Consider the following 23,855-nt stretch of genomic DNA (forward strand, 5'->3'; position numbering starts at 1 on the left):
ACCATTAATATCTCCCACTTAGCTGGTTCCTAATCTGAAGTTACTGTTCCTCCATGTAAAGGAGAAAAAAAATCCTTTGTGTGTTGTTGTGGGACTTGACTGATAAAACATTGTTCGTCCTAATGCTGCTTTTCTCTGCCAAAGAAAGATATTCAAGGATTACGGAATCAATAACTTCAAAGTGAATCGCTGTTTTAAATCAAATAACATCTCTTTCCAAACGTAATACAGACAACAAACTGCAACTGACCAAAACTATTATTTTTCCTCAAAATGAGACGTCCTCCGTTCTTTGTGAATTACATTGATCTTGATGTGCAGTCAGCTGCGAGACCGGAGCTCGGGGACCATCACGGCCACGGTGAAAGGAAATGCTTTGATTAAAAACTCAATAGTATCACATTTATGGTTTGTAGTGCCACCAAATTCACATCGATGAACTCCCTGTGGTTGTTCTAAAGCACTTAAATTGGAAACAAAATGTACTATTATATAATTTCAGGGATTTTTTTTTTATTGTAATAAATTTGAATAAAATCTCTGTTTTATTTATATCTTATAGTGCCACTAGAGCCCGACCAATATGGATTTTTTGAGGCCGATGCCGATAACGATATTTGGATGAAAAAAAATGCAGATAATTGATAAATCGGCTGATTTGCCGATAGCCGATAAATCAGCTGATATTATTATTTTTTTATGAATAAAATGTTCTTTTTTTGGACCCTTAACAAAAAAGGTATGAGCTAAAAGCTGAAGCTTTGTCCTCATATTGATTAACTTTATAACAGAAGAATTTTCAATTTCAAAAAATGCAATGTGCTGGTAGAACATTTTAACAATTAAACATGGACCCTGATATAACATGTGAGGAAACTATCATATAACAGTAAAATAAGATTCTTTTCACAAGACCCTGTAATATGTTTGTGCAATTTTCAAGAACAGTAACAAAGAACTGTGTAGTACAAAAAAAATCTGTGCAAAGTTGCATTAATCTCTAAGGAAAAGATAATGTTACAAAAAAAAAAACCCTCAACTCTACAAAAGTTATTAAACAAATCTTGAAACATTCACCCTTCATTCTTGGTCCCTTTGGGTGGAAATCAAACAGACGATAGGACTGGCAGGATATTTTTCATTATGTAAACATTATGTTAACAGAACGGAAGGGGGGCAGCTTTTGAAAATTTAAGCTAAGAATTAGCCATTCTAGGGGTACCCAAAGGGGAAAAGCCAGGTACGACAGCCCAAGTCCCCTCATCATGTCCAGAAGGCTGGGGAAGTTTGTTGAGTGGGCAATCTCATTCTGGGTTAGCCAGTACATGGCCCTCAGTGAGGCAGTCAGAGTCCGTGGACATTTTTAAGTCAAGACTTAAAACGTATTTATTCACTTTCTTATGAGTAATTTTTATTTTATGTTTTATTCTTTTACTTCTGTTTTTAATTAGGTATTTGAATTTTTCTTTATTTAATTTTTTTATGTTGAACTGTTCTGTGTGAGGCACCTTGAGATGGCTTTTGTTGTAATTTGGAGCTTTATAAGCTGATTACATTGAAATTGAACAACATTTTATTGAGTCTTAAAGTAAATAAATATGAAATTGGTTACTGGATCTTTAAACTCTGGACATAATAATATCTACATGGTGGATCCTTGATCTCTGGACATAAACAGAAATAAAATGTTAGTTTTTGTCAAAAGCATTTCCTTTCAGACATTAGTGGCATGAATGTCTTTTCATACCTATGAGCTGAGTTCTACAGCTCATAGATGTCTTTTTATTTTTTTTGGAAAAAACGTTTAAGTCTATTGTAGTTTATTATCTGTATTACAACGTTTGTAAGAGGTGTCATTTTATTTAAAGCGGCAATTTGTTTTGAAGTTATTCTGAGTGGACTCTCAGCAAAGAGCTGCGCATCGTTTGAATCTGTGACAAAGGAATGGAGGATGATTCTCGTTTGTTGACTGAAACAAGACAAGAGTCCCAGTTAATGACTTTAATACACACAAAAATGACTCATGATAGTTTAATGGCTTTGAGAGGTGTTAAGAAGCGGACTTACCGCTTCTGAAGAGCAGCGAATCAAAGAGCCACGAGCCATTGAATCGAAGCATTGCTTCAGTGATTCACGCTTCAAACTGGAGTCGCGCTGCAGAAACGGTTGATTACACGGTCCAAAATAAGCGCAACGGTCCAAAATTATATCGTAACGGGCCGTAATACCTGTTTCAACCTCTTAGCAGTAAACGAATGATTTTCATGCTAGAAATAAGGTCTACACAACGTGGGCTTAATAAAAAGTGTGACCGACACAATGAAGCACATTTGACACATTACTACATAAACTGAGTTAATCAAACTGAGTTGAACTGAAACGGGAGAAATGTGGGGTGAATGTAATCACAAAGTTATTACAAACAACATCCTTATAAACTTACTTGTATGCTTTTGTAAAGCCGGTCAGTGCAGTGTGACGGCGAACTACGGGCGCGGTGATGAACACATTTAAGCAGGGGTGTAAGCAGCTCTCAGTTGAATGGAGTCAGAGCTCCATCTACTGAACAAACGGTGCAAGGACATTTTTCATTGCTGACACAAACATTATTTCAGTAACTGTTCTGTTTATGAGAAATCATCGGCATTTTATCGGCAAAATTTCGGCCGATGGTGAGTACTTTGAAAAGGGCTTATCGGTCGGGCTCTAAGTGCCACCAAACCCGCATCAATGAACTCCTCTGGTTCAAGGGCGCAATTTAGAACTAGAAATTGGGGGGACAAAGTGCGAATCCCACAGGGCCGAAGCATATAGGCTGGGGGTCTGGGGGCTGCTTTAGGCCCCCAGAAACCAACGGTTTCTAGATAAGCTCAGATGCATTCTGAGCATCCAGAACAGTAATTTTAATGTTTTGAGAAGACCATAAAGTGGACACCATTTGACTTATACAATTTGAAACTGTGGATATAGGTACTTTACCTGATAAAACAAAACACAACAGAAAAGGTAAAACCAACTAACATTGAACATGAATAAATAAATATAGAAATAAATAACTGTTAACTGTGAACACCGAGTGACTCTACTTCATCCCTGTTTTATTTAAGTTTAATGACAATTTGTTTCGGTCAAACCACATCTAAGCTGTGTTTTTACACAAGGAAAAAAATAAAATGCAGTAAACTGCACATTTGTGTCTTTTTCATGAAAATAACTTATTAAAGATCACTTTAAAATACTTTTGTGGACTCTTGCTGTAATATGTTGTCAGTGGTTGAGATAGTTGCTGTAGGCATCTAAAAATGCTCATAATCGAGTGAAACCTGATGGAAATCTCTGGTGTGTCGGTTATGTATGTATGTACAAAAAAAAACACACTACTCCATGTTTTTGATGAGAATATAATATCATAACTTTATTACAAGCTCAAACGTTGATGTTGCGTGATAAAGACCTTTTAATAATAATTCACTTCAAGAAATAATGGCAAGACTCACATATAAGTAAAAAAAAAAAACAAACAACAAAAAAATGATTAATCGATTACTAAAATAATCGTTAGTTACAGCCCTAGTTTGTTTTACGAGTGAGAGCATTTTACCGATTAAATGTGAATACACCAGTTTTGAGTTTCTCAGTGCGCATGCGTTTTCAAAACTGGTGATAGTGTTACTTTGTGCACAGCAGAACAACTTTGTCAGTTGCTTTAGGCCCTAATTTTGTATTTTGACTGTACAGCCAGCAACACGGCACCCATTTGGAAACATTTACCATATTAGAACCAATCAAAATACTACAGAAGACAAAGAATTTTTACTTGACAGTTTGAAGTGAGTTTTCTTTGTTTCAGAGGGCTTCATACCCATTAAAATTCACCAGAATATACAAAATTTGACTTGCTCTTTTAAAACATTTCTGGGGGAAATCCCCCAGACCCCCATAATCAATACTGTGTTTTTACTTCACAGATTGAAGTGAGTTTTATTTGTTTCAGAGGGCTTCATACCTGTTAAAATTCACCAGTGTACACAAAATTTGACTTGGTCTTTAAAAAATGTTCTGAGGGGGCACCCCAGACCCCCCAGAATCAAGACTACGCCCCGCTCCCCACCACCCTTTTATGTACCTTTATGTTCAAGTTTTACATTCTTCTGTCTCTCCTTAGAGGATATTTAGAATAGATTTGTATACTGTATAATGTGTTTATTGTATTTATTGAGCAAAAAAGAGTGTGTGCCCCCACTACGCCACATTTTAGGGAATTGCTGGCATTGATTTTTGCCAGGAAAAAATTTCAGTCAGATGAAAATTTATTGCTTTAACCCATGCCTTAGGGAGAGAAATAAAGAAACTTTGACTTTGACGTGTATGTGGGCATGACAGACATTCGAAGTGAAACGGCATGCTCTGAAACGCTTGCCAAAGTTTGACGAACCGGAGCAGCCACACATTTTGACCTACAGAAATTCTTTTGAACAGCATAGGGTTATGATGATGTGTACCAAATTTGACTGGATGAAATCCCTAGGATGAGTTTGTTCAAATGTAAGTAGTGGAAATGGCCAAAAATAGCAAAAAATGACCTCAAAATGGAAACTTCAAATCAAAATGACCAACTTCCTGTTGACAAGTTTGGCGAACCCTGATAATTTTCATGATTTTCCTTTATAAATCATTGGTTGTCTGGATCAGAAATTTCAGTTAAATATATCATATAGCAGATGAACACACTGATATTTGAGAAGTGAAATGAAGTTTCTAGTATTTACAGAAAGTGCACAATAATTATTTAAACAAAATTAGATAGGTGCATAAATTTGGGCACCCTTGTCATGTTATTTATTTGAATACATTCAGCACTAATTATTAGAATGCAAAATTGGTTTGTTAAACTCAGTGACCCTTGACCTCCTTACACAGGTGAATCCAATCATGAGAAAGGGTATTTAAGGTGGCCATTTGGAAATGTTTCCCCTCTTTGCATCTCTTCTAATCTTCTTCTTATTTTCCACCATAATTTACAAATAAATTCTTTAAAAATCCTACAGTGTGATTTCCTGGATTTTTTTTTTTTTTTTTTCCTCATTTTGTCTCATAGTTGAAGTGTACCTACAACCCCTGGCAAAAATTATGGAATCACCGGCCTCTGAGGATGTTCATTCAGTTGTTTAATTTTGTAGAAAAAAAGCAGATCACAGACATGACACAAAACTAAAGTCATTTCAAATGGCAACTTTCTGGCTTTAAGAAACACTATAAGAAATCAAGAAAAAAAGATTGTGGCAGTCAGTAACGGTTACTTTTTTAGATCAAGCAGGAAAAAAATATGGAATCACTCAATTCTGAGGAAACAATTATGGAATCACCCTGTAAATTTTCATCCCCAAAACTAACACCTGCATCATATCAGATCTGCTCGTTAGTCTGCATCTAAAAAGGAGTGAACACACCTTGGAGAGCTGTTGCACCAAGTGGACTGACATGAATCATGGCTCCAACACGAGAGATGTCAATTGAAACAAAGGAGAGGATTATCAAACTCTTAAAAGAGTAAATCATCACGCAATGTTGCAAAAGATGTTGGTTGTTCACAGTCAGCTGTGTCTAAACTCTGGACCAAATACAAACAACATGGGAAGGTTGTTAAAGGCAAACATACTGGTAGACCAAGGAAGACAAAGCGTCAAGACAGAAAACTTAAAGCAATATGTCTCAAAAATTGAAAAATGTACAACAAAACAAATGAGGAACGAATGGGAGGAGACTGGAGTCAACGTCTGTGACCGAACTGTAAGAAACCGCCTAAAGGAAATGGGATTTACATACAGAAAAGCTAAACGAAAGGCATCATTAACACCTAAACAGAAAAAACAAGGTTACAATGGGCTAAGGAAAAGCAATTGTGGACTGTGGATGACTGGATGAAAGTCATATTCAGTGATGAATCTCGAATCTGCATTGGGCAAGGTGATGATGCTGGAACTTTTGTTTGGTGCCTTTCCAATGAGATTTATAAAGATGACTGCCTGAAGAGAACATGTAAATTTCCAGTCATTGATGATATGGGGCTGCATGTCAGGTAAAGGCACTGGGGAGATGGCTGTCATTACATCATCAATAAATGCACAAGTTTATGTTGATATTTTGGACAATTGAAAGGATATTTTGGGATGATGAAATCATTTTTCAAGATGATAATGCATCTTGCCATAGAGCAAAAACTGCAAAAACATTCCTTGCAAAAAGACACACAGGGTCAATGTCATGGCATAGGGTCAATGTCAATGAGCAGATCTGATTTGATGCAGGTGTTAATTTGGGGGATGAAAATTTACAGGGTGATTCCATAATTTTTTTCCTCAGAATTGAGTGATTCCATATTTTTTTTTTTCCTCTGCTTGGTCTAAAAAAGTAACCGTTACTGACTGCCACAATCTTTTTTTCTTGATTTCTTATAGTGTTTCTTAAAGCCAGAAAGTTGCCATTTGAAATGACTTTAGTTTTGTGTCATGTCTGTGATATGCTTTTTTTCTACAAAATTAAACAACTGAATGAACATCCTCTGAGGCCGGTGATTCCATAATTTTTGCCAGGGGTTGTATGATGAAAATTACAGACCTTTCTAAGTAGGAGAACTTGCACAATCAGGGACTGACTAAATACTTTTTGGCCCCACTGTATCTCAGAGATTTCAGCTGTCAGTTTCCACTGCGAGGAACATAGTGAGGAAATGGAAGATTGCAGGCACAGTACTAGTCAAGGCCCGAAATGGCAGGCCAAGAAAAATCTCAGACAAGCTGAAGCGAAGGATGGTGAGAAGTCATAGTCAACCCACAGACCTGCTCCAAAGACCTACAACATGATCTTGCAGCAGATAGTGTCTCTGTGCATCGTTCAACTATATAGCGCACTTTGCACAAACAGATGCTATATGTTGCTGTAATGCAGAGGAAGCCTTTTCTGTGTACACGCCACAAACAGTCGCTTGAGGTATTATGCTAAAGCACATTTTGGAATAACATGCTGTGGACTGATGAAACTAAAATTGAGTTATTTGGACATAACGAGGGGCGGTATGCATGGCTGAAAAAGAACATGGCATTCCAACAAAACACTTCCTACCTACAATAGGGCTGAAACGATTACTCGAATAATTTGATTTCAAAAAATGATTGAGGCAGATTCTGTGCCTCGAAGCTTCGTTTAACGTTGTAGTACATATGCCAGGCCTGTGTGTGGCACTGTAACATCCCCAGAAAAACAGAAGAAGACTTGAGCATGTGCTCAGGCAGTGTAATGGCTAATAATTTTACCTTTAAAGCTACCGCTTTCCAATGTAACACAGAGTAAAATAAAGCCTTTTAAGAGAGAGTCCACACTGATCATCTGAAATAGACTTACTGCGTATTTAAAGTGAAGCAGTGTGTTTGTCTAGTTTAAAAAACACACGGTCTGCTTGACATGGTGAGTGACGTGGTGGAAGCCGGCTGCTGCCTGTTTTGTTCAGACTCAGTGTTTTGCTTTTTAATTTTTGCTTTTTGGGGGGGGGGGGGGGGGGGGGGGGGGGGGGGGGGGGGGGGGGGGGGGGGGGACACAATGCTCACAAACACAGTAACTTAAAAAAACAGAGACTGAGAGACTTGCATGTTCAACCTCCAGCTGAAATGCATCTGCTTAATCGCAGAGAAAGAGGGATTAAAAAAAAAAAAAAACGGACCCAGTCCACCAGCCTTTAATAATAATAATGATAATAAAAACTCAAAATCGTTAAATTTTACAAGTATATAGTGCAGCAGATAACTGAAACAATCACGCAAATGGTGATAAAAGCATCAGATTCAGCAGAAATACTCGTTAGACATTCCTCTTTTGAAAAAAAACGATTGACCACTTGAATTTTCAATCAATGGTCAGGTAGGGGTCAATTGAAGAATTACACAGTGGTCAAAATTAAAAGATGCTCCAATCATATTGAAAACTATACCACATTATTTGCTTGATCATAAAGATTCCAAAAAGGTATAGTTTGGACTATCTGTGACTGAATTCTATAGAGTTATGGGATAAGGACAGCAAAAATGGTGACAAAGGTCAGTTTCAGTTTCTACAGGGATCAAAAGTTAAAGTTGCTCCAATGTTGGTAAAAAGTGATACAAATTATTGGTTGAGCTAATAGGATTAATAAATGGAGTAGTTTTGACAGTGCTGAATGCTTGGTCTCCAAAGTAAAGGTCAAACAAGGTCAACATCTGTTGGATTCTATGACATTGTGACATATGTTACCCCGTAACGTGATAACTAAGCATGATACATGGTCCAAACTATTCCTTTTTAAAACCCTGTTAAATCAACTAATAATTTTCATCACTTTTTACCAAAATTGGAGCAACTTTAACTTTTGACCCCTGTACAAACGAACACTGACCTTTGTCACCATTCTTGCTGTTTTTATCCCATAACTCCATAGAATTCAGTCACAGATAGTTCAAACTATACCTTTTTGGAAAGTTTATGATCAGGTAAATAATGCGGTACAGGTTTCAATATGATTGGAGCATCTTTTAATTTTGACCCCTGTGTAATTCTTCAATTGACCTCTACCTGAACGCTGACTGAAAATTCAAGTGGCCAATTGTTCTGTTTTTGTTTGTTTGTTTGTTTGTTTGTTTTTTCTCTTCAAAAGAGGAATGTCTAAGGAGTATTTCTGCTGAATTTGATGCTTTTATCACCATTTGCAGGATTCTGCTCTAAATATTCTCTAATTCACTAATAATACAATAACATGCTGTTGTCGTGCGGTGTGCATTTTCAGAGGCCCGACGTTCATGAACAGTCACCCAAAATGACAGATATTTGCCCGACTTAGACTAGGGCGAATATCTGTCATTTTGGGCGACTGTTAATGAACGTCGGGCCTCTGAAAATGCACACCGCACGACAACAGCATGTTATTTGCATTATTATCACTTTTTACTGAGATACATAACATGTAACGCGTACATAAAAAGTTGGCTCACTTTAACTTTTGTCGCGTCGGCTGGCGCGCGCTGCTCTCCAAATTCGCCAATGCGTCCTCATCAAGCTGGCTGCTCATGGCTGCTGTTGTCGTACTATCCATGAGAAAATCATCCGGAATATCCATATTGGGACCAAAACACACTTCTCGCCTTTTTAGTCCCCCCCCCCGCGGACAGTTCTTGGGCTGCGCGTGCTATGACGTAATTTGTTATGCACAGTGGGTGGGTATAGCCAGATAGCGTCGACGTAAATCTACGATACCGGCCTAGCAACGCCTCGGTAAAGTGATCATAATATGATATATTTAACTGAAATTGCTCATCTAAACATCCAACAATTTCTAAAAGAAGATCATGGAAATCATCAGGGGTGCCCAAACCTTTACATACAACTGTATATTTGTGCAGCTCAGATAAACAACTCCTGTCCAAAGCAAGACTTCTCTGACTTGTATTGATTGGCTTTGGAATGGCTCGATACTTTGTCATTCCTGCTGGTGGCCACTTGGAGGCATTTTTAATTGTCTCTGTTTTTTTTGTTGTTGTTGTTTTTTTCCTCAAGAACAATCCCACATGGAGTCTACCAACAATCCACATGGAATTGGTGGTTTTGATTGGTTTAGGACAAATGTGTATGTGCGCACAGTGAATGCAGTGCCTCCACAATCAAATACGTGGGTATATGATCTGTTTTGATTTGCTTTAGAATGTGCATTTAACACTAAATCATAAAGGGACGGTCACAGTTTCTCTCACCTTAAACTGCTACAAGCAGTGAAGAGCAAGAGAAGTCCGTTTGTGCTCCAACATGCGCATGAACAGATTTCACACACATTTTCATAATGAATCAGAAAAGAGTGGGTTAATGATCAGTTTTGGTTTTGTTTAGAGCATGCGTTTAACACCAAATCATAAAAGGACAGTCATAGTGTCTCTCACCTTGAAACTGCTGCAAGCAGAGAAGAGGAAAGAGGGAGAGAAGTTTGCTCCTCCAACACGTGCACGAACAGATAACCGCTCCACACACATTACCATAATTACGCAGGAAAAACCTTCTGAAAATTATTAATCATTATTCAAGTTTTACTGTGTCGATCAACAAAATTTAAAACTGGTTTAAAGGTTGAAGTCTACACTTTCAACAACACATTCAGACTTATTTTGGTCATGTGACTTTTGATGCGGAGCTGTGTCAAACGACTCCAGAGGGTTAACATCTGGTATCAGACTGTTGTAGACAGTGCATACTTGCTTCAGCCACCTCATGTAATCAACTGGACATCTGATGGGATTGGATGCATTTTATCATTTTCTTCCCAAATACGTATTTTAGGCTGTAGTCTGTGACCTGGTTACCTTTTATCAGTTGAGGTCTGTTTTCCTTTCTGTCTGTGCCTGCCAGTGAGTTTATCTACATTCATTCACAGTAGCAGTCAGACAGGAATAGTCATCTCTTCTACACTGTAAAATTATCAGGTTGATTCAAGTTCAGTTGCTGTCTTAGAACATTAGAAATTCAGTTTCAAGAAGATCCGACTACCATTTGAAAGTGCACATTGCATTGTTAAGAAGTTATGTTGGCACATTTACATTTGAATAAATGGCTATAACCTGGAGTTGAAATGCCAATAACTCATAAGGTTAAGGTGAAATTTAAGTTAACCCGTTATGCGCATGGAAGTAAATTATAGAAACGAGTTATAGGCACGAATTGAGCTCATCACTTTTACAGTGTAGCCCTGCTTTCAGCAGAATCTATCTGTTTTTTCTGACCGTCTTATCTCATCTCTAGACCTCCCCTTGTTAGATTTATCCACACAGTTTTGTATACTGTCAAAAAGGAAAATCCTCATTCCACAAAGAACCCAGAGTCCACATTTCTCTGCATATTCTGAATAGTTCATCTGTTTTCCACCTTCGGACACACGCACGCACGCAAACATGTAACAACACACTCTCCACCAACTCATACTTGCACTTTCTAACGCTCTAAGTCCAACTTGCACTTGTACGTTCACTCTCTTCACATATCATGCTTGAAAAAAATGATACACATAGTGCCAGCCTTTCATTCTGACATTGAACTCGCCAGAGTTGAGGGTCCAAAAACCTCATATCTCTTAATTGGCTTTCTGCCTTTTTCTTTTTTCTGCAGCCATTTCCCACATGAACATCCATCTCCTTGGTGGATTTCTCCTTCTCTGTCTTTATTGGTTTTAACATTGCTGTTCACACTGAACACACACTCGCTGATAGTCAGACACACAACAACAGACAATCAAGGTTACTCAATATAAAAATTTCTACCATGTAGTTTTTGATGGCCGAATGCCCGAAGGGGTACTCTGTCTGTCTGTCTGGGCCTAAAGGTGTATCAGCATTCTGAAATCAACTCCTCACACCTTTAGGAGGAATTTTGTGAAACATGCTACAAATCCTTGTAGTAGGTTGATGATGGACATATTGTTAGGGTTTGGTCCCAATTCGGGTTGCTTTGAGTTTTGGTTCCTGTGTTTCCGGTCCCCTCATCCTTTTACGTCCTGCGTTCACTTGTCCTGTTTTGTCTGATGTGTGAGTGAGCGTCTCTCTGTCTGTCTCTTTCTCTGTCTCTGTTTGCCTTTGTCTCTTAAATGTGTATACTTTTTTCACAGTCAGTCCCAGTTTCCTTTTTCTGGTACTACACTTTGTTTGCTCTCCCATGTCATGTTGTTTTCTCTACAGCCCTCGTTCTCATTCTTATCTATTTTTCATTTTTTCCCTGGTCATTTTGTGTGTGTGTAGTCTGGCTCTCAATCCGCCTCTGGTGTTCATTTATATCATCCATGTTTTAGTCTCAGTCTTGACCCTCTATTCCCCTCTGGTCTTCACGTATGTTCCTGCATGTTTTGAATGAATGAATGAATGGTTTATTTGGCACACAGAACTAATTAGCAAAAAAGTCTTAGGTTTTGGTTTTATTGTCTGCACCTGCCTGGATCTGCAGCTGCCACTGCTGCCATATTTAAAGGGACTCTTTTTTGTGTGTGTGTGTGTGTGTGTGTGTGTCTTGAGTTGTGGGTCCATTGCTTGGTTGTTGCTTGGAATTGGTTCCTGCTCCCTACATATGTTTTTCACTTCTGCTGTAAGTATTACATTGTTTTTTTTTGTTTTGTTTTGTTTTTGGCCTTTTGAACACTTTGGAGTTTTTTCACGCATTCAGGAACCCTTTAACCCTGTGTAGGTAGTTTTATGCTAAGTGCGTACATGGAAGGAGAAGGTTTTCTTGGTTAATCCCTGCCTCCCTATCCATCCATCCATCCATCCATCCATTTTCTTCTGCTTTATCCGGAGTCGGGTCGTGGGGGCAGCAGCTCAAGCAAAGCCGCCCAGACCTCCCGATCCACACACACCTCCCCCAGCTCCTCCGGGGGAACCCCAAGGTGTTCCCAAGCCAGCCGAGAGATGTAGTTCCTCCAGCGTGTCCTGGGTCTTCCCCGGGGCCTCCTCCCAATGGGACGTGCCCGGAACACCTCTCCAGCGAGGCGTCCAGGGGGCATCCGGAAAAGATGCCCGAGCCACCTCAACTGACTCCTTTTGACGTGGAGGGAGCAGCAGCTCGACTCCGAGCTCCTCCCGAGTGACCGAGCTCCTCACCCTATCTCTAAGGGAGCCGCCCAGCCACCCTGCGGAGGGAACTCATCTCGGCCGCTTGTACTCGCGATCTCGTTGTTTCGGTCATGAGCCAAATCTCATGACCATAGGTCGGAACATAGATCGATCGGTAAATCGAGAGCTTTGCCCCCCTACTCAGCTCTCTTCACCACAACGGTCCGATACAGCGACCGCATCACTGCAGATGCTGCACCGATCCATCTATCGATCTCACACTCCATCCGTCCCTCACTCGTGAACAAGACCCCGAGATACTTAAACTCCTCCACTTGAGGCACTCCGACCTGAAGAGGGCAAAGCACCTTTTTCCGGTCGAGAACCATGGCCTCGGATTTGGAGGTGCTGATTTTCATCCCGGACGCTTCACACTCGGCTGCAGACCACCCCAGTGCACGCTGAAGGTCCTGATTTTTCCCTGCCTCCCTATTTGACTCTTAAGTTTGAACATTCTCCTTTTTAGGAGGGAACTTTATGTTGGAATTCAACCACTGTGAGTAAACGTTTTGACTTTGGGTTTTTGAAACTATCTACTCTGAGGAAGATTAAAACAGGATTTTTGTTTTACTCACCCTGACTCAAGGAAGGAGTCTGTTTGTCCTCACCTTTCATGAAGAAGATTCCTCAGTTAGTCACCACCTGATTATGAAGAAGCCAGTTTGCACATCCCTGGGTTGAAGAAGCTTCACCTGCCTACATTCATCTGCACATAAACTTTGTGTTTGTTTGAACCCACCTGTGTTAAATAAACTGTTATTTATCCACGTCCTCGTGCCTGAGCTGTACTGCTTCTTGGGGTTCTACTCTGCCTGTCTAAGTCCTGGTTCCAGTTAGCCGTCATAATGCATAACAATGAGACATATTGCAATGTACAAGATTGACATATTTTGGCAGAGTTATGGCCCTTAATTAACAAATGTAGACACTGTTAGTTTCATGAGTTAGTGCCTGCAGATCAACTTCTGTCATATTTCTAGGAGGAATTTCAAGAAACTGTACAATTCCTTGAAATGTTATCAGAATGTAGCAAGCACTTGTACCAAAGCAGCTTTTGCCAGTGGGGGATATTGTGCTGTCAGAGCGCTCTCATCTTGGTTGTCAAGATATACTTTATGTTGGTGGGAGTGATATGTTCTTTTACCTTGACCAAACTACTCGCACGATCACAGAACTCTGGAAGTGAAAAGTTCAGTCAAACCATGTTTGGTGTTTTCCTCATGCTGCTTATGTGACCCACTTTGTGCAACAAATGTTACTGATTAACTAGAGAATTTAGATGACTGGTTTGTGGTTTTCCCGCTTCGAAGATCTGCACTGTGTTTCAGCAAGTAGCTCTGACCTGTCAGGAGACCAAAAGCAGTATTTGATAACATATGTGATTTTAGAGTGCAGTGTTTTTGTTTATAACTGTTTCATTTCATTAGGGACTTGATATTGACATTATAATCTTTAAGTAATTTTGGGATGTCCTACGTTGTTTGCATGATTGGACTGTCATTGAGACTACTGCAGTGTGGAAAACGTTAACATATACCTTTTTACAGAAATCTGTTTTCCTTAGTTTTATTAAGGCACACTAGTTAGCTGTACAGCAGTTACGTTGACTTACTGACCTTGACTTTGCAGGCAGTGCTAAGATCTTTGCAGAATCAGTGGATACCCTGATTGCAGTACTTGAGAAGCTGAGTAAAAAATTTGAGCATCTGGGTTTTATTTCAGGGAAATGTTGGCTTTTTCAGATATGTCCTGCTCCATATGATCTTTGGCCTGCCTGTTTTCTTTCTGCCCTCTGGTGCTGTCCAACTCATGGCACATTTTGAGTGTTGTTCTTCTTTTGGTAAGGGTAGGATGTACCATGCCAGTCACATTATTCTCTGTGTAGTCACAATACTGCCAAGGTAAGGGAACTGTGTGGTTTCAACCTGGCTCTTGTTTTCTTGGTTGGTTAGTTGGCATTGTTACCCACCATTGTCTTGGTACTTTAACACAGGATGTGAATCACTACCATGTCACATAGTATAACATAATGCTCAAGCATGCTTTTGGTAAATTGCTTTTTTAAAGAATCAGAAATTGTCTACTATTTTAAAATAATATTTGACTCCCAAGTCTTATGTTTTTCTATAGTGGATTCAAATAAAGGAAACTAAATGTGTGGTTGGACTACATTGCATGATTTAGTACCCAGAAGAGAGTGAGCTCACTGCCAGCAGGTTTGCTTTGTCTTCTGCAGATGATTACCATCCAAATTCTGTATCCCTGAGTTTTGCTTTACCGCAAGCTTTACATTCAATTCTCCCATTTTTCTTTAGAGCTCTTAGTCTCTAGTACTGCCAAAACCGTGGTTCTCTAAATCACAACCACATGTCTAATTGCTACATGCTGCATAGTTTGGTATGCATTTTAGAAGTACTGTTTCAGGCAAGTAGACTTGTGCTTGGGATGGTACTGTATAGTGGAGTGGGGCTGTGGGCACGGCGGTTCACCAAATCTGGTGGGCTGCAATAGCGGTCAACCTATTGATCCGTCAATGCAACTTTGCAAAATGTACATGGGAGCTTGGCTGCATGTTTTTCTGGCATGTAGATTGAGAATGTTTTGAGTCAGAGTAAGAGAAAAGTGACAGAGAACACAGTGGTCAGAGAATGTAACTGTCTCTGCTAAAGCAAAACTGTTAAGCAGACAAATGAAACATTGCATATTTTGTGATTAGTAAAACACAGACCCCCCCCCCTTCTGTGGCTGTCTGTGTCACTCAAGTGCAGGTGTATTGATAGAGTTTGACCAACTGAAACTGATATTGGGGAGTAAAAAAAGCTACAATACCGAAGGAGATAAAGAAAATGGCTTTAAATAAAATACTTCACTGGAACAACTGTCTTTTCATTTTTAAAGGAGAAGTAAGTAAGTTTGGTCAGGGTTTTTTTTTGGGGGGGCGGGCGGGGGGGGGGGGGGCGGGTTGGCATCCTTGACAAAGCACCCCCTACAGCTTGGGAGGATATATTTTTATTTATTTATTTTATTTATTTATTTATTTCATTCATTTAAAAGAAAAAAAAAACAAAAAAAAAACAGAAAAGCAGAAATAAAGCATCTCCATTACCAGAATGAAAAGGAGCAGAGAGAAGAACAAGTCTTATATTTTCTGCCCCTTTTTACAATACAATCTTTCAATATCCAGTGTCATTTTTCAACATTATTTAACAGATTGTATTTCTTTAACTTGTCACATACCACTGACTTATTTCATAATTATGACCATTATTAAATAGATTACATCTCTGACAGGTTACATTTTTAAACTTAAAACATTTTATACATTATTAACAAATTACATTTTTTTTTTTTTTTTTTACTTCCTTACAGCCCACTAACTTATTTTATAGTTTCATACTTACTTAATACATCTAGTTTAATACGTTTTTTTAAATAATTTAAGCGACCTTAATTCTTTAATTTCTTTGTTGAGATTGTTCCATAATTTTACACCATTTACTGCAATACTCCGTTCTTTTACTCTGGTTCTGTATCTTGGTTTTCTAAAGACTTCTATTCCTTTCAGTTTATAACTACTTACTCTTTTCTCAAACATATTTTGAATGTTTGTTGGTAAAGTATTTTTATTTGCTTGGTACATTGTTTGTAATATTTTCAAATCGACCAAATCACGAAATTTAAGTACCCTGTACTTAATGAACAATGGATTAGATGGATCTCTAAAATCACTGTTGCTAATCACCCTTAAAGCCCTTTTCTGCAGAATAAACAAAGGTTGTATATAAGTTGTATATGTTGATCCCCAGATTTCTACACAATAAGTTAAATATGGGAAAATCAATGAATTGTACAATGTTAATAAACCATAACTATTTAATGAATATTTTACTTTATGCAAAACAGCAATGGCTTTCGCTATTTTTCCTTTTATGTAATTTATGTGTGACTTCCATGTAAGATCTTCATCAATTATGACTCCTAAAAATTTCATTTCTTTTACCCTTTGTATATCCATTCCATCTATTTGTAATGACACATTTTTTTTTTGCTCTGTCATTAAACAATATGAAATTTGTCTTATTAATATTTAGTGACAGTCTGTTTATATCAAACCAATGCTTAACCTTTTCCAATTCTGTTTTTATCACTTGTGCTACTTCCTGTATATCTGATCCAGAGTAAAACAGCGTTGTATCATCAGCAAATAAAATGCTACCAAGCACATTAGATTCATTGATATACAAAATAAACAGTTTGGGTCCAAGTACTGATCCTTGTGGTACTCCATAAGCAATATTACACAATTCTGATTTGATATTATTTATCTGAACAAACTGTTTTCTGTTTTCTAAGTAGCTTTTTACCCACTGATGTGCAATACCTCTTATTCCATATTGTTGTAACTTGTGAAGCAATCTTGAGTGGTCAATAACATCAAAAGCTTTTTTTCAAGTCAATAAAAATACTTACAAAATAATCCTTATTTTCTATTGTTGTTGATATTTTCTCTATTAATTCCATAATTGCCATAGCTGTCGAATGTTTTGTTTCTGAATCCATACTGAGCATTATTTAAAATATGATGTTTCTCAGTGAATTTATCCAACCTTGTCACAAAAACTTTTTCCATAATTTTAGAAAACTGTGGAAGCAATGATACTGGCCTGTACTTAGAGAATTTATGTTTGTCTCCATTTTTATATAATGGACTACCTTGGCAATTTTCATTTCATCTGGAAAAATCCCTGTTGACAGACAGATTGCAAATATAAGTAAATGGTTCAATAACAGTTTCTATTATACTTTTTACAGTCATCATGTCTAAATCTTCATGGTCAGTTGATCTTTTGCTTACACAGTTTTTTACAATATTTCTTATTTCATCTTTTTCCACATTGTCCAGGAAAATACTATTGACCGTATTTACAAGTGTATGTAATGTATCTTCTACTATTGGTTTATTTCCCACCAGACTTGATCCTACATTTGAAAAATAATCATTAAACCCATTTGCCACTTCTTTTATGTCATATATCTCTTTATTTTCTTTGACAAAGTAATTTGGAAAAGTTGCTTTCGCTCCATCACTTTCAATCACACTTTTTATAATTCCCCATGTTGCCCTCATATTATCTTTATTCTTATTTAATTGTTCACTATAATAATCTTTTTTTTGTTTCCTAATTATTGTCAATAGTTTATTTTTATATTTTTTGTATCTGTGTTCTGTTTCCTTTGTTTGCATTTTAAAAAGCACCTGTATAAATAGTTTTTCTTTGCACAAGCATTTTTTATTCCCTTTGTCAGCCATGGTTTATTTACTCTTTTCTTACTAATTTCTATTAATTTACAGTTTTTATTATATGATCTCATCAATATTTTCATAAATGAGTTATATGCTACATTAACATCACTGACATAAGCTTCTTTCTAATTTTGATTTTTAAGATCATATTTTAATGCCTCTAAGGCTTTTACTGACTTGTCTCTTTTAAAGTTTATAACAGTTTTTTTCTTGTACCTATTTTTATATTTAAATATTGAAGACTGGTAAATGATCACTAACATCTGTCATCAAGATCCAATTCCTGATAATTTCATCTGTTCTATTTGTAAATATATTGTCGATTACCGTTGCACTTTGCGATGTGATTCTGTTTGGTTTTGTTATCAAGTGGAATAACCCCAAACTATACATTGAATTCACAAAATCACTTATTCTTTGGCAACTGGAGCTCTCTATGTTAATGTTAAAGTCTCCACATATAAAAAGCGTTTTGTTTTTAATTTGATGGAATAGCTCTATTATTCTATCTGTAAATTTCACAACACAAGTGTCTGGTGCTCTGTATACACAACTAATTAAAATATTTTTAGATGTTTCATGTACAAGTTCCACTGTTACAATTTCTATGATGTCATCCACAGTTGTCATTTCTTCTACAATTGTACATATCAGATCTGCCTTTATGTACAGAGCAACACCACCGCCCCTTTTCTCTTCTGTTCACAAAATACAGCTCATATCTCTATTTGAACATCAGTCATGAGATCATCATTAAGCCAAGATTCAGTGATTGCAACAATATTAAATTTATTTTTAAACTGATTTAAATAATCTTTTATTTGCGACATTTTACAATACAAGCTTCGACTGTTTATATGTATGAGTGACAGGGTATCTTCTGCAATTTTTTCACTATTTAGCTGTTCTACCATATAATACTCGCAACCAATCGTTTTTAAGTCAAATATACTTTCATCAATATTAGTGTCTATGTCATATATTTTATCATCTGTTTCCATGTTTGATCAGATTTTTTTTTTTTTTTTGTTGGTCCAATTACCAACAGACGTCATATTTGATTGTCTATTCAGGTCTGTATTTTGTAAGGTCCTCCATGTTTTTGATTTGTATACAGTTTGTTCCTTCTTTTACTCTAATCCACACCCTACAATTCCAGACCCATGTAGCAACAATGTGCTTCTGTTTTTTTAATAGTCTTGCTTCCCTAGCAATATCTGCATTTTTTTTTTGTTAAATGCTCATTTATATAGACACTTGTTCCTTTCAAATTCTTTGCCTGTCTTAATACTTCATTTTTATATTTTCTGCTTGTAAATCGTATAACAATGTTAGACAGTTTATTTTTTCTATCTTTAGTTGGAACAGTATAGCAGTCTGATATTGTGTCTTGATGGATGTCAACACCTATGTCACAACTGTCGTTAATACAACCATGTCAAGAAAGCAAGAACCCACAGAAATACACAGAGAACAGAGTTTAGCTCAAGCAGATTTCTCTCCGCCTCTGCAAGGAATCAGAATCACCTTTATTGTCATTGCACAGCAAATCATCACAACAAAATTTGCTTGTGCATCCTCAAAAACAATGCCCATCCTCACACATAACTTACCCACACATACTTCAATAAATATTAAGAACATCAGGAGATTGGGGGTTGGGGGGTGAGGCGAGCTCAGAGACCTCTAAATTACACCATTCCAGTTAGACATTTGTCTCATATTTCACTGTCCCCAACAAGCATAACTCATATTGCACTAATCCCACATTGTCATTGTCCCATATTGCACAGGTCCCATGCTGCACATATCCCATATTGCAGATGTCCCATACTGTGCATGTCTCATATTACATATACAGTGGGGCAAAAAAGTATTTAGTCAGTCCCTGATTGTGCAAGTTCTCCTACTTAGAAAGATGAGAGAGGTCTGTAATTTTCAACATAGGTACACTTCAATTATGAGAGACAAAATTAGAAAAAAAAAATCAAGAAAATCACATTGTAAGATTTTTAAAGAATTTATTTGTAAATTATGGTGGAAAATAAGTATTTGGTTACCCACAAACAAGCAAGATTTCTGGCTCTCACAGACCTGTAACTTCTTCTTTAAGAAGCTCTTCTGTCCTCCACCTGTTACCTGTATTAATGACATCTGTTGGAACTCGTTATCTGTATAAAAGACACCTGTCCACAACCTCAAGCAGTCAGACTCCAAACTCAACCATGGCCAAGACCAAAGAGCTGTCGAAGGACACCAGGAAGACAATTGTAGATGGGAAGAGTGAATCTACAATAGGTAAGCAGGTTGGTGTGAATAAATCAACTGTGGGAGCAATTGTAAGAAAATGGAAGACATACAAGACCATTGATAATCTCCCTTGATCTGAGGCTCCACGCAAAATGTCAACCCGTGAGGTCAAAATGATCATGAGAACGGTGAACAAAAATCCAATAACTACACGGAGGGACCTGATGAATGACCTGCAGAGAGCTGGGACCAAAGTAACAAAGGCTACACACTACGCAGAGAGGAACTCAAATCCTGCAGTGGCAGGCGTGTCTCCCTGCTTAAGCCAGTACATGTCCAGGCCCGTCTGAAGTTTGCCAGAGAGCATATGGATGATCCAGAAGAGGATTGGGAGAATATCATCTTGTGGTCAGATGAAACCAAAATAGAACATTTTGGTAAAAACTCAACTTGTCGTGTTTGGAGGAAGAAGAATGCTGAGTTGCATCCCAAGAACACCATACCTACTGTGAAGCATGGGGGTGGAAACATCATGCTTTGAGGCTGGTTTTCGGCAAAGGGGACAGGTCGACTGATCCATGTTAATGGAAGAATGAATGTAGCCATGTATCGTGAGATTTTAAGCCAAAACCTCCTTCCATCAGTGAGAGCATTGAAGATGCAACGTGGCTGGGTCTTCCAGCATGACAATGATCCCAAACACACCGCTCGGGCAACGAAAGGAGTGGCTCTGTAAAAAGCATTTCAAGGTCCTGGAGTGGCCGAGCCAGTCTCCAGACCTCAACCCCATAGAAAATTTGTTGAGGGAGTTGAAAGTCCATGTTGCCCAGCAACAGCCCCAAAACATCACTGCTCTAGAGGAGATCTGCATGAAGGAATGGGCCAAAATACCAGCTACAGTGTGTGCAAACCTGGTGAAGACTGACGGGAAACATTTGATCTCTGTCATTGCAACAAAGATTATGTTACAAAGTATTGAGTTGAACTTGTGTTATTGACCAAATACTTATTTTCCACCATAATTTACAAATAAATTCTTTAAAAATCCTACAGTGTGATTTCCTGTATTTTTTTTTCCTCATTTTGTCTCACAGTTGAAGTGTACCTATGTTGAAAATTACAGACCTCATCTTTCTAAGTAGGAGAACTTGCACAATCGGGGACTGACTAAATACTTTTTTGCCCCACTGTATCCCTCTAAAACATCAATTAACATTTAAAATACCCAAGTTTAATAAAAATCCTTAGGTAGCTAAAAAAAAAAAAAAAAAGCAGCAATCCAACATTAATAAATATACCAAAAAAGTTAAAATAGTTAAAAACAAACATTGCACATCTCCCCTTGTTCTAATTAGAATAATGCAGCTCTAACTGGAGCTTGGACATGTCTGTTCAGTTCTGTAACGACTCTTGGAAAGAAGCTATTCTTTAGCCTCGTGATGTGGGCTTTGAAGGCCCAATAACACCTTCCGGATGAACGCAAAGAGAAAAGGTAGTGTGAGGGGTGATGTGCAAGATTGGTAAGGAAATGTGACATCATGCTTTCACGATGAACTCTGCTCACACATTTCAGCCCAACAGCAGGAACACAGGTCTGTATCTGTTTTTCACACTTTATCTTTCAGCTCTGCCATTCTAAGAAAGCCCAACTGAGGTTGACCTGTGTGACGCCACCGTTCTGTCACCGTTTTTCTCGTCCTCCTACAGGTTTTTTTTTTTTTTTGTCGTTGCCAGCTCTGCCATGATTATGAAATAGTCTCTATTGGCTTGTTCTTATAGCCGCTAGCTTGCTGGTGCCTCGACAGGGGAGTGTGTATTTGTTGTAGCGTAAAGCAGTTGACGTTTCTCGCGAGACCCAAGATCTCGTTCACATGACATTGGGTCTGTGTCTCTGTAAAATTAATGTAAAGTTACTTAGTTCCCCTTTAATGCCTTATACAAAATAATATTAATCGTCAATAATTCTGGATCAAGATGTCACTTTATATAGGATTTCAAGGATTACGTCAAAACTACTTCATGGATTCTCACCAAATTTGCACCATAGAAGGATATTAAGGCAGGGAAGACTCCACTGCATTTTGGAGGTGAGCCGGTTCTGGATTGGTGGACGTCAGAAATCTGACTGTTCTTGTATTGTGACGTTGTCCCTGTCCTCATTCTTTCAGGTTTGCTTGTAGGCGTGATTCTACGCTACGGAATTCCTGCCACAAGTTATCGCCACCAGACGCCGCCGAGCTGCTCTCTGAAGGAAGGACCTGCCAGCACACTGCTGCTTAATGTCAGCGGCAAGTTCTTTGAGTACACCCTCAAAGGAGAGATCAACTCCCGAGAGATTCACAATGTGGAGCAGAATGACATGTTGCGCAAGGTAGACTTAAAAAAAAAAAAATAAATAAAAAAAAACAATCCCTCAGCATCCAGTCATTCTTTGCATTTTTTCATGTCCTTTTTTCCAGGTTACGTTTGACCCCGAAGTATTTTTCAACATTCTGTTACCGCCAATCATATTCCACGCTGGGTACAGTCTCAAAAAGGTAAGATTTTGATTTTGTGACACTGGACATTTGATTGATGCATAGTAACATGAGTTGATGATTGAAGTCCAATCGGGCATTTTCTACTGTCACAAACTGCTGTCACGTGGTGCGGTGGTTAGCTGTGAAAAGGTCTCATTGGCCATTTTCGTGTTTGGTGAACAGAAGTGTGTTTTGAGGGGAAGTCGGTGCAGATGTCTTTCATTTCCTCTCTGGAAGTTCCACTGGTACAGAACACTGGATAATGCTCTTACAGCGCTCTCTTTCGACTTTTGTAGCCTGTACAACAAAAAAAGAACACAAATAGCAGGGTGAAACATCTGTGTTTTGCAGTCATGTATGTGGACAGCAGTTCTTGTGTTGTACTATTTTACATTTTGAGACTACAGCTGGTAGACCTCCAACATTAGTGACCTTCAATGACTTCACACATGATCTTATCACAATTGTTTTTGTTTTTTCTTTTTTTTTCATATCTGTCTATGTACAGTCAACAAAAAATATAAACGCAACACTTTTGGTTTTGCTCCCATTTTGTATGAGATGAACTCGAAGATCTAAAACTTTTTCCACATACACAATATCACCATTTCCCTCAAATACTGTTCACAAACCAGTCTAAATCTGTGATAGTGAGCACTTCTCCTTTGCTGAGATAATCCATCCCACCTCACAGGTGTGCCACATCAAGATGCTGATTATACACCATGATTAGTGCACAGGTGTGCCTTAGACTGTCCACAATAAAAGGCCACTCTGAAAGGTGCAGTTTTGTTTTATTGGGGGGGGGGATACCAGTCAGTATCTGGTGTGACCACCATTTGCCTCATGCAGTGCAACACATCTCCTTCGCATAGAGTTGATCAGGTTGTCAATTGTGGCCTGTGGAATGTTGGTCCACTCCTCTTCAATGGCTGTGCGAAGTTGCTGGATATTGGCAGGAACTGGTACACTCTGTCGTATACACTGGTCCAGAGCATCCCAAACATGCTCAATGGGTGACATGTCCAGTGAAGTGAGTATGCCGGCCATGCAAGAACTGGGACATTTTCAGCTTCCAAGAATTGTGTACAGATCCTTGCAACATGGGGCTGTGCATTA

The 23,855-nt window shown here is 38.2% G+C and overlaps 1 protein-coding gene across 1 annotated transcript in view; it reads left to right on the plus strand.

Annotated features, from left to right (window-relative positions):
• Positions 1-23,855, plus strand: part of slc9a7 (solute carrier family 9 member 7) — a 152,597-nt gene that overhangs the window by 32,786 nt on the left and 95,956 nt on the right. The window contains exons 2-3 of the mRNA XM_034180614.1: positions 22,386-22,588; positions 22,677-22,754. Coding sequence (XP_034036505.1) covers positions 22,386-22,588; positions 22,677-22,754 — 281 coding nt within the window. The remainder of the gene's footprint in view (positions 1-22,385; positions 22,589-22,676; positions 22,755-23,855) is intronic.

This window comes from Thalassophryne amazonica, chromosome 10 (genome assembly GCF_902500255.1).
Source record: "Thalassophryne amazonica chromosome 10, fThaAma1.1, whole genome shotgun sequence".
Taxonomy (NCBI): Eukaryota; Metazoa; Chordata; class Actinopteri; order Batrachoidiformes; family Batrachoididae; genus Thalassophryne; species Thalassophryne amazonica.